The 17,739-nt window shown below is 40.9% G+C and overlaps 1 protein-coding gene across 1 annotated transcript; it reads left to right on the forward strand.

Annotated features, from left to right (window-relative positions):
• Positions 1-6,837: 6,837 nt before the first annotated feature.
• On the forward strand, positions 6,838-7,366 carry LOC147618093 (uncharacterized). Its single transcript, XM_086775063.1, has 2 exons — positions 6,838-6,965; positions 7,045-7,366. The coding sequence occupies exons 1-2, from the start codon at positions 6,838-6,840 to the stop codon at positions 7,364-7,366; spliced, it is 450 nt and encodes a 149-aa protein (XP_086631189.1).
• Positions 7,367-17,739: the final 10,373 nt, after the last annotated feature.

The following is a 17,739-nucleotide window of genomic DNA, read 5'->3' on the forward strand; positions in this document are numbered from 1 at the left end:
AGTCCCAAAAAAATGATTGTCTCAATTAAAAAAAAGACTATCTCTAATGGCATTCTGATGTAGACATGTGATCCTCATAACTGCAAGAGACACAAAGAAAAGAAAATAAGCTTTATCAATACAAAATTATTCTCTACTAACATATTTATCTTTTCAACATGCATACCTTTGCTGAGTATGGTTCTAACAGGTGATCATAGATCCGCTCATCCTTGTCTAACATTATGACATTGCGATCCATAAATGCTGCCACTAGCCCAAGAGTTCCAGTGCCAGCAAACAAATCCAAAATCGTGTCCCCAGGACGACTGAAGACGGAGACGATGTATTTGCTAAGCCGCTGACCTCTCTGACAACCGCCCCGCCATGGTCTACCCTTTCTCTTCACCAGATCCTCCGATGGCACTCTTGAAAACGCACACAAACCATTAACCATATGCCATAAAGATCACCGAAATTCATTTTAAATTCTATCTTGATTTGAATGCATACATACATGTCAAAGATAAGATCTTGCCCTACATCAAGATCATCACCTAGTGCCAAATCCCTTAGTTGATCCCCATGCATCACAAAGCTTGTAGCAGGAGATGTTGAGCGAACAAAAACAGCCAATATTAGACAAGTGACCTACAAGCAAAGACACATTGGTTGTTCATGCATTTTCACCTTAAATGGGACAAAGAAGATTTGCACAAATGACAGCCCCAAAGAGAACAACACCAATACCTGGGTAGTAATCATTTGCCCCATCTTCTTCCCAATAGGTGGAGTACACCTCACAACCTGTCTATGATAAATGCCAAACCCAACGCTCTGTGCAACCTGCTCAATGGTCACTCCTTCTTCCATAGTGTAAAGGCATGTAAAGAAGCCTCGATCCGAGAGACAAGAATCAACAACTTTAAAAGTAGAGTCATACATGCCATCCCCAATCTTATTCCAATATGGAACCTTGTTTGCAACACAACCTCCAATGATGATATTTGAGGGGAAGTCTGCAAATATCAACTCCACACAGTAATCGGACCCTCTACTCTTGACATTCCCTACTGTGCAAATAACATTCATGGCATCAAGCACTTGCTTTCCCAATGAGGATGCATCCTCCATGTTCACAAAAGTAGCTGCAAGGTCCTCAATACTGACATTGAAGGCATAAATGGTTCCTATAGACAGGTTTTTGACATTTAACACACATAGTCTCAAGTCAAAACAATCGGATCACGATAGAGATGAGGTAGGAAGCTCACATACCTGGAGCTTGCAATGTCTTGGTTATGATGTCAGTTGGTTGTATCCCGCCTGCACTACTATTGGATGTCTGTTGTTGACTCTGCTCCCTATTTGCTTCCATTGCTCGATTCACCTCCAATGCACGATTCACTATTTCCCTCCCTAAATTCAATGGCAATGACTTACGAAAAGAAGCCGATGCAATCGATGTTGCATGTGATGTGGATGTGGCCTCATTATGATCAATTTGCTGGCTACGAAGCTCCAATATAGACTTATGTTGGCGATACAGATCAAGCTCCTCCTCAGGCACATGGTTTCTTTCAAGGTCCAACCACCACGGGCAGAAACGAGACTCTATGCTTGACATGGCCTGTTCAATGACAAACATGGGTAAACACAACTCACCCTCAATATGAACATGTTTCTCAATCATGGATTCAAAATGACAAATTCAATCACTTACTCTTCCAAGCTTCAAATCGGCATACATATAAGATTGATTGTCAACACAAAGCCACACACTAGCGAGAGGGGGTAAAATATCCAATTGGTGCTCCTCAATTTCAGAAAGCAACCATCTGCAAGCCAAAGCACAAATGATAAAACAACACACAGAAAGAAGCATGCATGTTTTTTAACAAGGAATATCTGGGTTATGTTGGAGGAAAACCTATAAATGACTCGCCGTGCAGCACTTTGTAGGCCTGGTTGATGGTCAATATCATGGCTAAATTTTATGCCTCCTTCGTGCACTTTGAAAGCCCTTTTGAAGTACTTTCTTCTGCATAGAACAACAAAAGAGGTGAATCGGCTCTCACCTGGCAACCTGACTCGATCGGCATTTTTAATATCATTTTGGATTCTCAAACCCAGCTCCGTGATCTGAAGCCAGTAGGAGTACATGTGCAGCCATTCCCTAACCTTTGTCTTATCATTTGGCATACCCTCAAGTGATCGCACTGCAGCCTGAGAGTTGTCCAATAGCTTGACAATGTGAGCCTTATCTGTGTCTCTGATGCAAGCAGAACCTATCATATTGAGCTTTTCCTCTGTGGCCACATGATTGCTTGACGCGTGCCATGGGAGGGAGAGCACTGCACACCAAAAGGCCTCACCGTTGGAGGGATCAGCAATCCTTGCATATTTTGATGTTTTTCCTCTGTAGAGAACTTCTACCTTTCGAGTCACATTCTCCCTAGCAGACTCGGCAAGTGGTCCATTTGATGCCTCATCAATTTTTTGCTCCATCTCATCCTTGAACAAGAGCCAAGTCATAATCTGGATTGGCAAATGAAGCCAACTAGGCCTTTCTCTGGCAGATGCACTCTGCATCTCTCTCTCAACCCATAGCTTGTCCTCATTGTCCAAATGTGCCATGAGAGTTGTTAGGTCGGACTCTCCCAATCTTCTTAGTTGAAATAGACGATCACCAAATGTGGTTGGCACAAATGCATAATCATGCGTCCTACAAAACAAAGAAGAAATATGTTAATATTCTTGAGTACAAACAACTTACTTGACATAGAAGGAGACTCTGATAACAAATTAACTTACTTGTTCAACCTGGACAATGAAAACAAAAGCTCACCCACATCCCTCCGCTCGAACACATAAAATTTACAGAGAACACAACAATGCATGGACAAATCCCCTTGAAACCCTGTAATAAAACACAAAATTAGGAAGGAAAAAGAAGCATAAGAAACTATAACATCCCAATGAGAACTCACCTGTAGAAATGCTGTCCATCCAAGCATTGTGTCGATTATTACCATAAAGAATATGCACCATTTTTCGGCTCAAGTACGGACCCCACTCGGGGTCAAGTGCAAGAGTTTCCTCAAATTGTTGATTCACAGTCCTCCAATGCTCATCCCAAGATTCCTCCCTCTCTTGTGTCAATGGTGTCTCCTCCCCTTCCAAGTCCATAATTGATACTGTGAAAGCTCCCATGCTCTCAATGTACCCACCTAGTTTTTTGAAGCTTCGAGTAAGAGATTTATCTGTTGAGGGAGAAACCTTTCGGATTGCCTCCGTCTGGATCATCCTACAGAGAGGAACACGTGGAGGTGGAGACCTAAATTTGACTCCTATCCTATCTAAAAAGGCTTGTGGAGTAGATGTCTCTAGAATCTTCCCAAAAATATCAACCTTATTTTTTTTCTGCTTGCTTCCTTCAGTTTGGGTTGTGACAACTGTTTCTTCTTGATCCTCTAGTGGATGTGTGTTCTCTTCCCCCTCTATCTCTCTCCCAGTATCCTCAGTATTCTCACCTTCATCCTCATTATCACCACCTTGAGTATTCTCACCCTCATTTTGATCACCTTTATTTTCCTCAATTACCCCCACTACATTTTGTCCATCCTCCTCATTTCTTTCATCACTATGTAGATGCTGCCTATCCATATCCAGGTTAGTGTCATCTATGATATGTACCGCATGCTCTGTAGTAGTAGGGTTTGAGGAGGCGGCTTGCTCCAAAGTGCTAGAAAAATCAGCTTGCCTCCTTGTGTGTCTCGATGAGCTCTCACCTGGGCCAACCTGCACACTCTTTTTCCGCTTAGCAAGAGGTAACTCATCCATTTTTGCACAACAAGAACCTTTCAAGCAAGATGCTCTAGTGAAATGACTCGAACTCATTTGAAAACCAGATAGCCATGCAAAAATACAAGAACAAATCTTCAAATAGTATTGTACTCGTATTGTATAATTAATTGATTATTTTAACCGCAAATTCAGTAATACGACACAAACTTAAAGAAAAGGTGGCACATTCACTAAAGAGATTAAATTCAGTACTGCAACACAATCATCAAACAAAGGTGGCACATTCACTATCCAACAAAACGGCCAACTCATTATAACGAACAGAATATCTTTGAGATTATCATATGGAGTGCTTTGGCCCAAATTCCAAGGCATTCAAAGCCGTATTGAATATTTAAAAAAAAATCTCCATTGGAAAATATTTACGGAGCCCTTTTCAGGTATTCAATTCAAGGCATTCAAATTTATTGGAAAATATATAAAGATTCGGTAGCCCAAATCTGAAGGCATTCAATATTGAGTACTAATAAACTTTAGAAGTGATATTTCGCAATCCAACACTTTTTTAAGGACAAACTTTTTTCTTTTTGTGCTATTGTTCTTTAGATGCACATGTTTGCTGCTCTCCTCTCTCGACTGTGTGAGCCGTTTCTCAACCAAGAAGACATCAAATGTGAGTTTTCTGAGCTTCTTGTATACACAAAGTCTGCATAATATAGACAGTAGTAAGAGAGACAGTCTATGCAATGTGTTTGAGACAGCACCATATAGATAGCATGTTCTTACACTACTCTCTCCAAATTTCTGCCGCCGGGGGGATCCAAGGGGGGCCGGCGGCAGCCATTTAGGCCCCCCTTGGCGGGGGAGTTCGGGGGCGCTGCCCCCGAAGCTTGAAATGAACTCAAAATCGTGATGATTTTGTCAATGCTCGGCAGCAAAACATCCTATTATTTTGTGCGCTGAGCGCACAAATTAATTCAAGAAAAATAGCAAGAGGTAACGCCGCACATCTCATACTGTGTGTGGAGTGTGGCAGCAGCAAAACATCCTATTATTTTGTGCGCTGAGCGCACAAATTCATTCAAGAAAAATAGCAAGAAGTAACGCCGCACATCTCATACTACTGTGTGTGGAGTGTGGCGGCAGCAAAACATCCTATTATTTTGTGCGCTGAGCGCACAAATTCATTCAGGCAAAATAGCACAAATTCATGGATGATGATACCTTTCTGTGTCTCTTTGTTGGGGAGAAAGATTGGAGTGGGGAGAGGGCCCTGCGCATGAGATCAGCGTTTCTTTGCTTGGGAGACGTATGATGCTTCATGATCGCTTCTCTGCGTGTGTGTTCGAGGGAAGATGCTTCTGTGTGGAGGACGACTAAAAGCGTTAAGTAATTGCTTCATAAGAAGTAGCCGACTACTAAAAACCCTAAGTTAGGCACTGGACAAATTTTTTTATCCTAACACTAATGAATTTCAACACTAAAATTTAAGGGTTTGGTCAATATTTTTCTGATTTATTTAAATCTATAGCACAGTTATGCTATGGCATCCAACTGGTAGAGTTTTTGAAATCTAACAGGAGATTATGAAAAAGCGCAAGAACTAACACAAAGCAAATATGTGTGTGTGTGTGTGTGTGCGTGTGTGTGTGTATACATACACACACGTGTACACACAAACATATATACATATATACATGTACTCTTTTTGATACCCTTCATTATGACTATTTTTGCAATAAATATTTTTATTTGCTTCTACCCATAGTCTTAAAATGAGCCTGGTAAAATTGTATTATGGCTAGTATATGCTATTGATTAGAGCAAGAACATCTAGTATTAAAATATTTTTGGCTAATATTCAATGTAAATTCCTTAATTGTTGTTGTGATTGCATTATGCAGGGAGGCTCGTGTTTTCCTCCATTCTACAATGGGTGCATGCATCCGAGTCCCCTTCTTGAATGGCAAATGTCTTGTGTCAATCAACATGATCCGGGGGAAGCTTGGAACTATTGGTGGGATAAAATGTGGAGGCCTTACTTGAAATTGGAGGAGAGTATGAGCCCATTTGTCCTTTACACTTGTATGCAGGGATTGGAGACGAGGCATATTTTATCTTGGAGCATTCATTGTCCTCTGTATATATTGCCAAATCAGAGAATTATTTTGAGACCCCAGAACAAGGCCCCTCAACTATATTTCCTCCCGGTTCTCGAAAGAGTACTCCAATGTAAGTGGCATTAACTTTGACTTTGACATTTTTTGTTTTGCATTGCGCATTGAATTAGAGAGCATTGTGCTTTACAGTGACTTGGACACTGAAGAGATAGAAGAAATCAATGTCCAAGCACATGGGTCATTACAAGAGGAGATAGAGGTCTCTCGTGTGGAAAAGTGCTTTCAACATTTGGAAGACGAAGATGTTCAGTTTGATACTGCGGTCTCTTGCTTTCAAATAATCCGCATGTTACCTCCTACTGATGTCTTGCACACTTTAATCCATGATTGTGATTACAAAGGCAAGGTAAAAGAGCTTCCCAAGGTGTACCCAGAGTTCAGTACATATGAGCTTGAAGGTGGGAAAGGTATGGAAGGGATGGAGCAAAAATACGAGGGCAACATTTGGACAAAGCCACAAATGCAAACTAGGGCCAATAAAACTTTTGTTCTTAGGAAGAGCTTCTGCGGGGGAACCTTCCAGTGCATGAATGAGCACTGCTCCTTTAGGACACGTATGAATCAACCAAACAAACTCCATTGGAATGGGCAGCTGATAAAATCTCCAAAATATGGGAATTTAGCAATTGGGAGCTTCGGGAACCTTGAGTGTTTTTTCTGCAAGCATGTGCCAATGTGTCTTAAAGAATGTCCTGCCTGTGTCTATTATTTTATGCCAAAAGAATCAATGCATAGCAGACTATTTATTCATTATGGCAAACATACACACATGGTTTCCAAGGGAATGTGCCAAGCATCGATACGAAATATCAAGGCCTTTGTAGCACGTGCAGTGGGCATCGACCACAACGCTGGGCCCAGAAAGGTACAAATGATTGTGGCAAGGGAGGTGGTTCTAAGAGCATTCACTGATGATGACAAGGCACAGGGAGAATTCATGACAGAGAGGGAGCTACAGGAGATGTCGCAAGAGTTGCAAAGTTTGATAAATGTCAAAAAGTACGTAGGAAGTGCAATTTAGCAAAGAATAGTATGCAATTATCATCTTTAATACACTAAGTATGCTTTATGAATGCAGGGTGAAGCAGATGGTAATGCAAACACGAAAAACAACACGGCCTCTGGGTGAAGGATATGAAGCCATTCTTAATCTAAAAAGAACATGCCATTTTGAGTTCTTCCATGGTTCTCGATTTCCATTGCAAGCCACCACTACTACTGAGCGTTGCTTTATCTTTAAGATGTCTACTACTGGACCTGGTTCTGGGATTGACATTGTTCGGCGAATGGACAAGGATGGTAATGGGGATCTTAATCAAGCATGGGTCTGCTTTGATCATGTGCATCGAGTGGATACTGGATGGCATACAATGGGAGCACATGTTTATGACCACATGTAAGTTACAAGCGGTAGAGAGCATTGCTTAATTTGTGTCTTTAATATAACTCTGTTTCCATTTGTGGCATGCAGGATTGGTGAGCTATTGACAATAGCAACTTGTGAATTTAGAGAAGAGGATGAGGATGCTCAAGTCATGTTTTGGGAAAATATGAATTTGGTAATGGTGGAGCACACAGGGAAGGTAGCAAATTTTTTTGGGTTTATGGCGGATGAGGCTGGCGCTAACTGGAATGCAGTGAGACGTGTCTTCAATGACGGAAAGGAGATGATTGAAAGGGAAAGGTCATGTTTATGGCATTGGGAAGACAACCTTCGTGTCCACACGCAGAGGTACATCTATAGCCCACATCAAGAAAAGCATAGGGAGATGTGTGAGAAGTGGAGGACTGCCCCAAACAAAGAAAGTGCCCTTCAGCAATTTCGCAGGATACGAGCATGGTGGGCAACTGGCAAGGCAGCTGATAGAAACATCCCTAAGCTTCTTAGCTGGTTGAGTTGGTGGCACTATAGGGTTAGTCGATGGGGTCATTTCATTTTAAAGGTAATGTTTGTAAGAGATTATTCATTGTATTATTGTGTGCCTCCTACTTATGTGCACTGCATTGTTTTTAATCAATTTCTACCACTCTCTTGTAGGATGGAGAGCCTATTGTCAATGCTCTTGTCCCAAGGACAAATATGTCAGAGACCAAGCATGCAAGCTGGTTGGCAGGGGAGGGGTATAGGCAAAAGATTAGTCTTTATGATGCTTGTGTGACAGATCTAATCAATGCTTACTTCCAATGTGCCAGACAACTGGCTTTCTTGGAAGGAAAATACACAGGTTGTGGGCCTACATTGGAGCTTTTGGTTGAGAAAGCTCTTTCTCGACAGAAAGCAAGTCCATCCCCAATAGCTACCTCACGAGCAGTGGATGATGCAGTGGCGGGGACCCCTATGTTTTCAAATAGGGTAAAATTCAAGGGTGAGAATAAAACTATTCGAGCCAAAAGGCCACTACACGACTCGACAGAAGAAAACTTTGGCAACTCTAGCCATAGGCCTGAGTTTAACTATGTGACAAGAGAGAGGTTAGAGCCTGCAATAGAGGTCGATGAGCAATGCAAAGTTTTAGAGAGCCTTGAAAGTGATGTGCATGATACAAAGTGGGCCTTGCGGAGGATACCAACAGTGAATCGAGTTGAGTGCAACCACTGGGCATCAGGGAAAAAGTGTAGCTCAAGGTTGCGAGGGGGTGATGTCAGTCCTTGTTTTTGGAGTGATTGTCAACTATCCTCCTGGAAAAAGGAGAAGTATTGCTATTTTTGTAATACAGATGTTAGGCACACTTGGAAAATTACAAAGACAATATTACATCCACTAGAGGATGTCCCTTGTGTTTGGCCCATTGCTAAAGGTACCAAGTTACAAGTGAAAGAAGCCTGCAAGCTTATTAGAGCAGGATATGACATTGGTATTCCTCTTGAGTTTTTTCTAGAAAAGGAGCTTGCAAAAGGCACTAGCGAGACAAACAAGGAGGTGAAACAATTTCCATATCGACGAGGAATTTCAAAGGCTGCATTTGGTCAAATCACTGCAGCCTTAGATATGCATGCAGAAGTTGTAGGCAGCCATATACATATAGAAGGGGTAAAGGAAACATTTAGTATTAATCCATTGACCAATGGGAGCCAAGACACATCTCTGATAGAGGTCACTATTCAGAAGAATCCAATGTGTTCATGTGTGGAGTTCAGAGATAGAGTGGCCAAGAAAAGACCATATCTTGCATGCAAGCACATATACTTTGTGTTCTTAATGATTCTTGGACAGGATGTGAACAACAATATGCATATTCATCAAGTTTGTATTTCTGAGAGAATTGTAAAAGACATGCTAACTAAGTCTATTAGAAGTCATCCTCAACAGCTTTAGGAACCTGCAACCCACTTTAGTTGAAATATGTATGGGGGTCATGTCATACCAGCTGAACCGTAGTACTTGTTTTGGAAATGTTTTGGTTATTTTATAAATTTTCCTGTCTATTGTCTTTTATTTGCTAATGGCTCTCCAACATTGTGAATACTATAGATTCAATATCTTTTTAGCGAGCCAAGCAATATGGGTTTAATAGTGATTTTTTGTATCTGCACCATTGGTTCGAAAAAAAAATTATTGCAATGGTCATTTTAGAACATTTCATGTCTTCTTTGTTTGATTGCTACAGAATTGCACTGTGGTTCCACTCTTCTCTTTAACATTTCATGCTCGCTTAACATCATACCATGCCCCTACCTGCTCACTTTCACAAGAACATGAGCTCTACTCATTGCTTTGTGCTCGCTGCTCTTGGCTCGCTTTTTGACCACCCCCGTGAACAAAGAATCAAGCAATTTGTAAGGTAAGTAGTGAATATTGATCTTTTCTATAATTTCTCAATGTTTCTCTCTTCTAACCCCTCTCAAGCTTGAGAAGCTTAATTAGTATGGTTTTTTAAATGCTATTGAAGTCAATTGGTGAATAGTAGTGAAGAGTTACATAATTTAATAAATGCTATTGAAGTTAATTTCCATTTATGTTTAAATTCTAATGGTTTTTATGTAATTTCTCTCTCTCACTCAAGAAATGGTCATACTCATGACCCCTTCTCAATCCAAATCAAGCTTTTCATAAAGCTTTTCCTTAACGCAAGATTAAGCTATGCTTGAGGCCAAATTAATGGCTTTTTTATACGCTTTTAGTTTATGTATATTAATGATTCAATCCATTATGGATTAATGATCCAATTAGAGATCATTTTAATTATTTCCTTAATGATAAGCTTTATCCCTTAGAAAAATTGAGATTTATCAATCATAACAGCGGAGCTATGGTAAAATTTTTATAAAAATTATGCATAAAATAATTTCATTCAAAGCATAAAAAGAGGACTTCCTACCATATTCTAGGAATTATCATCCTAGATTAATTGAAAGATATTCATTGTAATCCTAGAGAAATTGATTTTTATATTATGCATAATTGAATTTCATGCATAGAGGTATGCATAAGAGATGAATATTTTATTATAAAAGTGTTACTTTTAGCATAATTGAAATTCATGCATAGAGGTATGCATAAGAGATGAATATTTTATTATAAAAGTGTTACTTTTAGCATAATTGAATTTCATGCATAGAGGTATGCATAAGAGATGATTATTTTATTATAAAAGTGTTACTTTTAGCATAATTGAATTTCATGCATAGAGGTATGCATAAGAGATGAATATTTTATTATAAAAGTGTTACTTTTAGCATAATTGAATTTCTTGCATAGAGGTATGCATAAAAGATGATTATTATATTGTAAAAATGTTACTTTTATCATAATTGGATTTCATACATAGAGTTATGCATAAAAGATATTTTTATACTAAAAGTGTGATTTTTATCATAAATAGATTTTATGCATATATTAGATGCATAAGAGAAATTCTTTTATTCTAAAAGTGTAATTCCTACCAAATTGAATTTATGCATAGGAAGATGCATAAAAGATTGATTCAAAAGTGTCATTCTCAACTAAATTGAATTCATGCATAGGAAGATGCATAAAAGATTGATTTTTACTTCGAAAGTATTAATCTCCTTAAATAGAAGTTATGCATAAATAAATGTGTAAAGAAATCTTATATCAAATATAAGAATTCTCTTGTATTCTATCAAAAGATATGAGATGTGATAGGATGTGATAAGAGGTGTATAAGATGTGATAAGAGGTGATAAGATGCTTATGAAATAAGTTAGGAGGTGATAAGATGAATTAAGATGTGTATGGGATGAGGTAAGAAGTGTATGTGATAGGGTAAGATGTATATGGGTTGTGATAGGGCGAGAATGGATGTGATGTAAAAGATTAGATGTGAAGGCATATGGGGTTATATGAATGGGAATGTGAAAATGGATGTATGCATGAAGATGTATATGCATAGATGTATATGTGGATGTAGATGTGGCTGTATAGATGTGAATGTAGAATGTGGATGTGGATGTATGCGAATGTGGATGTAGATGTGGATGTATAGATGTGAACGTGGAATGTGGATGTGGATGTATGTATATATGTGGATGTAGATGTGAATGTATAGATGTGAATGGAAATGTGGACGTGGATGTATGAATGTATGTGGATGTGGATGTATGAATGAGGGCGTGATAGTGGATGTATGCATGTGGATGTGGATGTATAGATGTGGATATGGGATGTGGATGTATGTATGTATGTGGATGTGGATATGGATGTGTATGTATGAATGTGGATATGGGATGTGGATGTATAAATGAGGATGTGAAAATGGAGGTAAGGATGTAGATGCGGATGTATGGATGTGAATGTGGATATGGATGTGGATGTATGGATGTGGATATGGATGTGAATATATGATATGTGATGTGAAGGAATCTGAAGTGAAGAGATGGAAAATGATGTGATTGGAAATGGGATGTGGAATAAGCAATGTGGATTACTGAGGGATAATGTGAAAAAATGAGAGTTAATATAGAAATTGTATTTGTAAACTGTGTTGGAATTAGGGTTGCAGGAAAGCACACAATGCTTGGAGAAGAAGAAGCAAGAATGCACACAACACAAAGTGTATTAGATTGTGTCAATGTACAAAGATAAGTTAGCCCTAGAAGGATGGGCGTATATACAAGCCGGGGGAAAAAACCTCCTAAAGAGGGAAAAAGTGCCCCGGCGGTCCTAAGTGTGTTCACACACATCACTGCCTATATATATGGCAACAAATCCCCCCTGGGAGTGATGGTGTGAACGAGAGCTGGCACTCATGTATAGGGGAGTGCCATGCCCGAAGTAGATCAATCCACAAAGGGAAGCAAGCCCAAAGCTTTGCGGAAAGCTTCGAACTTCTCACGAGGAAGCGCCTTTGTGAAAAGATCGGCGAGGTTGTCCTGTGTTGGCACATAGGCCAAGCTGATCTCTCCTGCTGAGAGTCTCTCCCTGACATAGTGATAATGCACCTCAATGTGCTTTGTGCGAGCATGAAAAACTGGGTTTTTCGCAACTGCCAATGCGCTCTGACTGTCAGTGAAGATAGAGGTGGCAGACTCCTGTCCAACACCCAAGTCAGCCATAAGCCGTCTGAGCCACACACACTCAACCGTAGCTGTGAAAGCTGCCCTGTACTCAGCTTCACAACTAGAAGTGGCCACAGTAGGTTGCTTCTTGCTCAACCAAGATATGCATGAGCTACCGAGCATGAAACAAAAACCACTTGTGGACACTCTTGTGTCATAGCAACCAGCCCAATCTGAGTCCGAAAAAGCATGTAAATCTGGCGGCAACGATCCCCCCTTGGGATAAAACAACCCAAGATGTATGGTGCCACTCAAGTAGCGAAAGATGCGTTTAACTGCCTTCCAATGCTGAGACCCTGGGCTATGCATAAACCTGCTCACCTGTGAGACTGCAAACTGAATGTCCGGCCTCGTAATGCATACATAAATGAGGCAACCAACAGCTGTCTGATAGAGTGTGACATCAAAGTGATCTCCAGCATCATGAAGACTCAACTTCAAACCTGTCTCCATTGGAGTAGCAATAGGCTTGCAGTCTTCAAGGCCAAATCTGCGCAACAATGTCTCAATATACTTTGTCTGACACAAAGCAATACCTCCATCACACTGCTTAAATTGTATCCCCAAATAATGATGCAAATGCCCCAAATCTGACATTTCAAAAGAGGCATTCAAATCAGCCTTAAAATCAGCAATATGACTCTCATTTGGTCCTATGAGTAGCATGTCATCGACATAGAGAGCAATGATTAGATGTACACCATCCACACGTTGAACATACAAAGTGCTTTCTGTTGGACTATTCTGAAACCCATGTGCAGTCAAATATGCATGTATCTTTTCATACCAAGCTCGTGGAGCTTGCTTTAAACCATATAAAGCCTTTTTCAACTTGCACACTTTGTTTTCCTGCCCTCTTTGAACAAAACCACGAGGCTGCGATACATACACCTCCTCATGCAAATCTCCATTCAAGAACGCAGTCTTTATGTCCAACTGATGTACATTCCAACTATTATGAGCTGCCAATGCACAAATGCTACGAATGGTAGTCATACGACAAGTGGGAGCAAAGGTCTCATCAAAATCAATGCCCTTTTCTTGAGCATAACCCTTTGCAACAAGTCTAGCCTTATAGTGATCAACACTACCATCTGGCTTTCGTTTCAATTTAAAAACCCACTTACATCCAATGGCCTTTTTACCAATAGGCAAATCACACAAAGACCATGTACCATTCTTCATTATAGCATCATATTCACTTTGCATTGCAGCCAACCAATTTTTTGAATTTTGTGCCTCATGATCATCAAATGAAAGAGGTTCTTCCTCTTCACACATACTAGACACAGCCAAAGCATAACAATCTGATGCATAAGAGGCATGCTGAAAACCTGAACGAGTACGACTAGTAATAGGTGCATCAATCTTACTATCACGCAAGGTTTGCACCAGCCATTTAGGCATACCTCTAGCCTGCTCATTTTCAGCCCTATCCTCATGAATTACATCCTGTAAATCTGCATCAGAAATAGGCTGATCTATGATGTCGTTTGAAATCTGCATAGGCTGAATATTTGCCTCATTAGGACTTACATTTGAATTCCCACCTGTAAAGAGAGGCAACAACGTATCAAATACATCCCGTGAGCTTACACCTGTCTCTTTGGTACATGATAACAAGGGCTGCACAGCATCTTCCACAAAAACAACATCTCGACTAATCAAGATACGCTTTGACTGCGGATGATACAATCTGTAACCCTTGCTCTCAGCACTATAACCAACAAAAATGCATTTGACAGCCTTATCATCCAATTTTCTGCGTTGTTGCACAGGCACTAAAGCATAGGCCAAGCAACCAAAGACATGCAAGTGACCAATAGAAGGCTTCCTGCCATGCCAAGCTTCGTATGGAGTAATAGACTGCAAGGCCTTAGTGGGACACCTGTTGAGTACATATGCAGCACACATGACAGCCTCAAGCCAAAACGCATGTGGCAAAGCTTGGCTCTTGACCATACATCGTGCCATCTCCATAAGTGACCTGTTCTTCCTCTCAGCAACACCATTTTGCTGAGGGGTATACGGCACTGTACATTGGTGTTTTATCCCACGACTAGCCAGAAATGCATCAAACTCTTTAGACATGTACTCCCCCCCTCGATCAGTACGGAGGGTGCCCACAGTACAATTGGATACATTTTCAGCCATAAGAAAAAACTGTTTGAAGCACAAAAACACTTCGGACTTTGCCTTCAGTGGATATACCCATGCATGCCTTGAGTAATCATCAATGAAAGTCACGAAGTACAAGTGTTTACCAAATGACGGAGTTTGCATAGGCCCACATACATCACTATGTACAAGCTGCAATTTGCGAGTGGCCCGCACAGAACCATCCTTTGGAAACGCAGAACGCTGCATTTTGCCCAAAATACAGCCTTCACAAACATGTTTCAATGGTGCCTCAAGAGGGGGCAATGAAGCAACCATATCAAATTTCTGCAAACGCAGCAAACTAGCAAAGTTCAGATGACCAAAACGAGCATGCCATAATTTTGCATCTGAAATTGCCTTTTCATCAGAAACTGCATTTGCTGAATCTTCCACACACTTGTCATAAGAATTGAGCCTATACAGCCCACGAAACAAGGTGCCAGATACAATAATCGTATCACCAGAAGTCAAATCATGAACAGTACATCTGTCATCCACAAATTTGATTACAAATCCAAGTCTAGCAAGCGCAGAGACAGACAATAGATTCTTCTTTATCCCTGGCACATACAAAGCATCTGAAAGTGTGAAAGCGCTGCCATTTGCAGCAGTAAGCATAATTTTACCAATGCCCTTCACTGGGTAAGAAGCATTATTGGCACATGTGACAGTATTCCCATTAGGGACAGCCTCAAGAGAAGTGAACATATCACGATGCGAGGTAATGTGCTTTGTAGCACCACTGTCAAAATACCAAACATGAGAGTCAACAGAAACTGCCAAACATGCATCATGTACAGATGGGTCATACTGGCAATACACGCTAAACGCCCATTCTGTATCCTGCACAACATTTGCAGAATCTGCATTTGTAGAAGCATCCGCTATTGTGGCTGCATTTGACTCTTTCTTCTTTGCCTCTTTAGCCTTTAGCTTAGGGCAATTCTTAATGACATGATCATTTGCCTTACAATAGTTGCACCTGGTCTTTTTCTTGCCTTTATCAAGAGCCTTCTCAGACTTATTGTTGCTACCTGTGGAAGGAGAAGAAGTTGCAGACCTACTAATAGGAGAAGAAACAGTGGAAGGGGCTGCCTTACCACTTCTTCTCTGTTGCTGGGCAGCAATAAATGCTTGATCAACTGCACGCTGCCTGGCCCTATTTTGCCTGGACTACGCTTCTTGCAAGAGCTTGTTGACTAAAGTATCATACTTGACAGCATCAGGTCTGTCCTCATTAAGAAGTCTCCACGTGGAAGCAAAAGTCTGATATGTCTCAGGTAAAGCATCAAGAACAGTCTGCACAAGAGAATGATCAGGAATAATCTCACCTGCAGAAATCAACTGCTCTTTGAGATCTTTAATCTCAGCAAGAAAAACATTCATGTCATCATCTTCTTGCATAATCTTCAATTCTAGCTCTTTACGCAGGTAAGCGATTTTTGCCTCGTTACGACCTGCATACAAACCAGCTAGAATATCCCAAGCCTGTTTTGCTGTTTTAGCTGAACGAATATGTGGGGTGATGTTACGTTTGACAGAAAGTGCAATCAAGGCATGAGCCTGCGCATCTTTACCATCCCAACGAGCTTGTTCAGCAGTGGGTAAAACAGCAGCAACAGTAGAGCTGCTAGAACCTGCAACATCCTCAACAGATCCTACATCCACAGAACCTGGACGTACATATATACCCTGCACAATGTTCCACACTCCTTTTGCAACCAAAACATGCTGCATCATGTATGCCCAAAGTGGGTAGTTACTATCTCCATCCAGTTTGTCTTCAGCAGACAACATGCGAAATACATCATTGCTGTTATCAGCCATGGCCACTGACTGAAACTGATGCAAAAGCTGCCTGTAATGAAGCAAAGATTGAACAGAAAACAACTCGTGCTATGTAGCACGGTCCACAATGGAGTACGTATGCCTGTTTTACAGAAAACTGCACTGTCGAAATTTCTGCAGAAAATGACGAACACACCTGTGCAGAACTTGAAATGCAAAAACGGAGCCCGAAACGACCTCAGATGCAAATTCTGAGAACGCTAAGCCCTACGGGCTTATTTGCAGAGTATAGGGACCTGCAAGCGCTCGTGAAAACTCACCTCAATCGGAGAACGTGAGTCGGAGGGTGCTGGCGGTGTTGCCCTGGGAGCCGATGCCTGCTCTGATACCAATTGTTGGAATTAGGGTTGCAGGAAAGCACACAATGCTTGGAGAAGAAGAAGCAAGAATGCACACAACACAAAGTGTATTAGATTGTGTCAATGTACAAAGATAAGTTAGCCCTAGAAGGATGGGCGTATATACAAGCCGAGGGAAAAAACCTCCTAAAGAGGGAAAAAGTGCCCCGGCGGTCCTAAGTGTGTTCACACACATCACTGCCTATATATATGGCAACAAACTGTTTGTAAATGCTGTTTGTAAATGGCTGTTTTATGTCAAGAATGTTGGGGAAGCATTTTGACCGTCTTGTGTTTAAGGTCGTGGAGACGTAACTGATAAAGTTGCAACTGCTGACGGAGAGTCAATGGAGGACGTCTCGCATAGCAAGGTCGACCGAGGTCTTGACCAGCCTCGGTTCGATTAAAATGGTGAGCTTCCGGTACGGTGGATGAGGGACCAAGGAAGCGGCCTATGAGTGAAGCGCTAGGTCACCTGCGAAGGATCCTAGAGGGTGCTGACCATACGGTGCTCGGGCTCTGGGTCGCCTAGGATACCCACGCGTGCATCGAGGAAGATATTGGAACAAGGAATAAGAGTTGTTTTGTGAAACCAGGCATGGATCTGGTTGATTGACCTTGCTGGTCTTCAATGGATGAGTCCATGGCTCTTTATATGGATCTGTTGGTTGATCTTGCTGATCTTCAACGAGAGTCCATCTTGATTTTTATAAGTGATTATATTGCCAAGTATTATGGGCTAGGAACTATTGAAAAGGCCCCTGTGTGGACAGGTGGTGAGCATTCTAGTTGCCAATGATGCCATAGATACTCTGATGAAGGAATGATGGGAAATTATGAATCAATTGGATAAATTGGAAGATTGTGATCAGTGGTACTATGGTTTCATTAAAGGATTGTTTTAAAGT

Source organism: Cibotium barometz, chromosome 35 (genome assembly GCF_041138505.1).
Source record: "Cibotium barometz isolate CiBa-2024 chromosome 35, ASM4113850v1, whole genome shotgun sequence".
Classification (NCBI taxonomy): domain Eukaryota; kingdom Viridiplantae; phylum Streptophyta; class Polypodiopsida; order Cyatheales; family Cibotiaceae; genus Cibotium; species Cibotium barometz.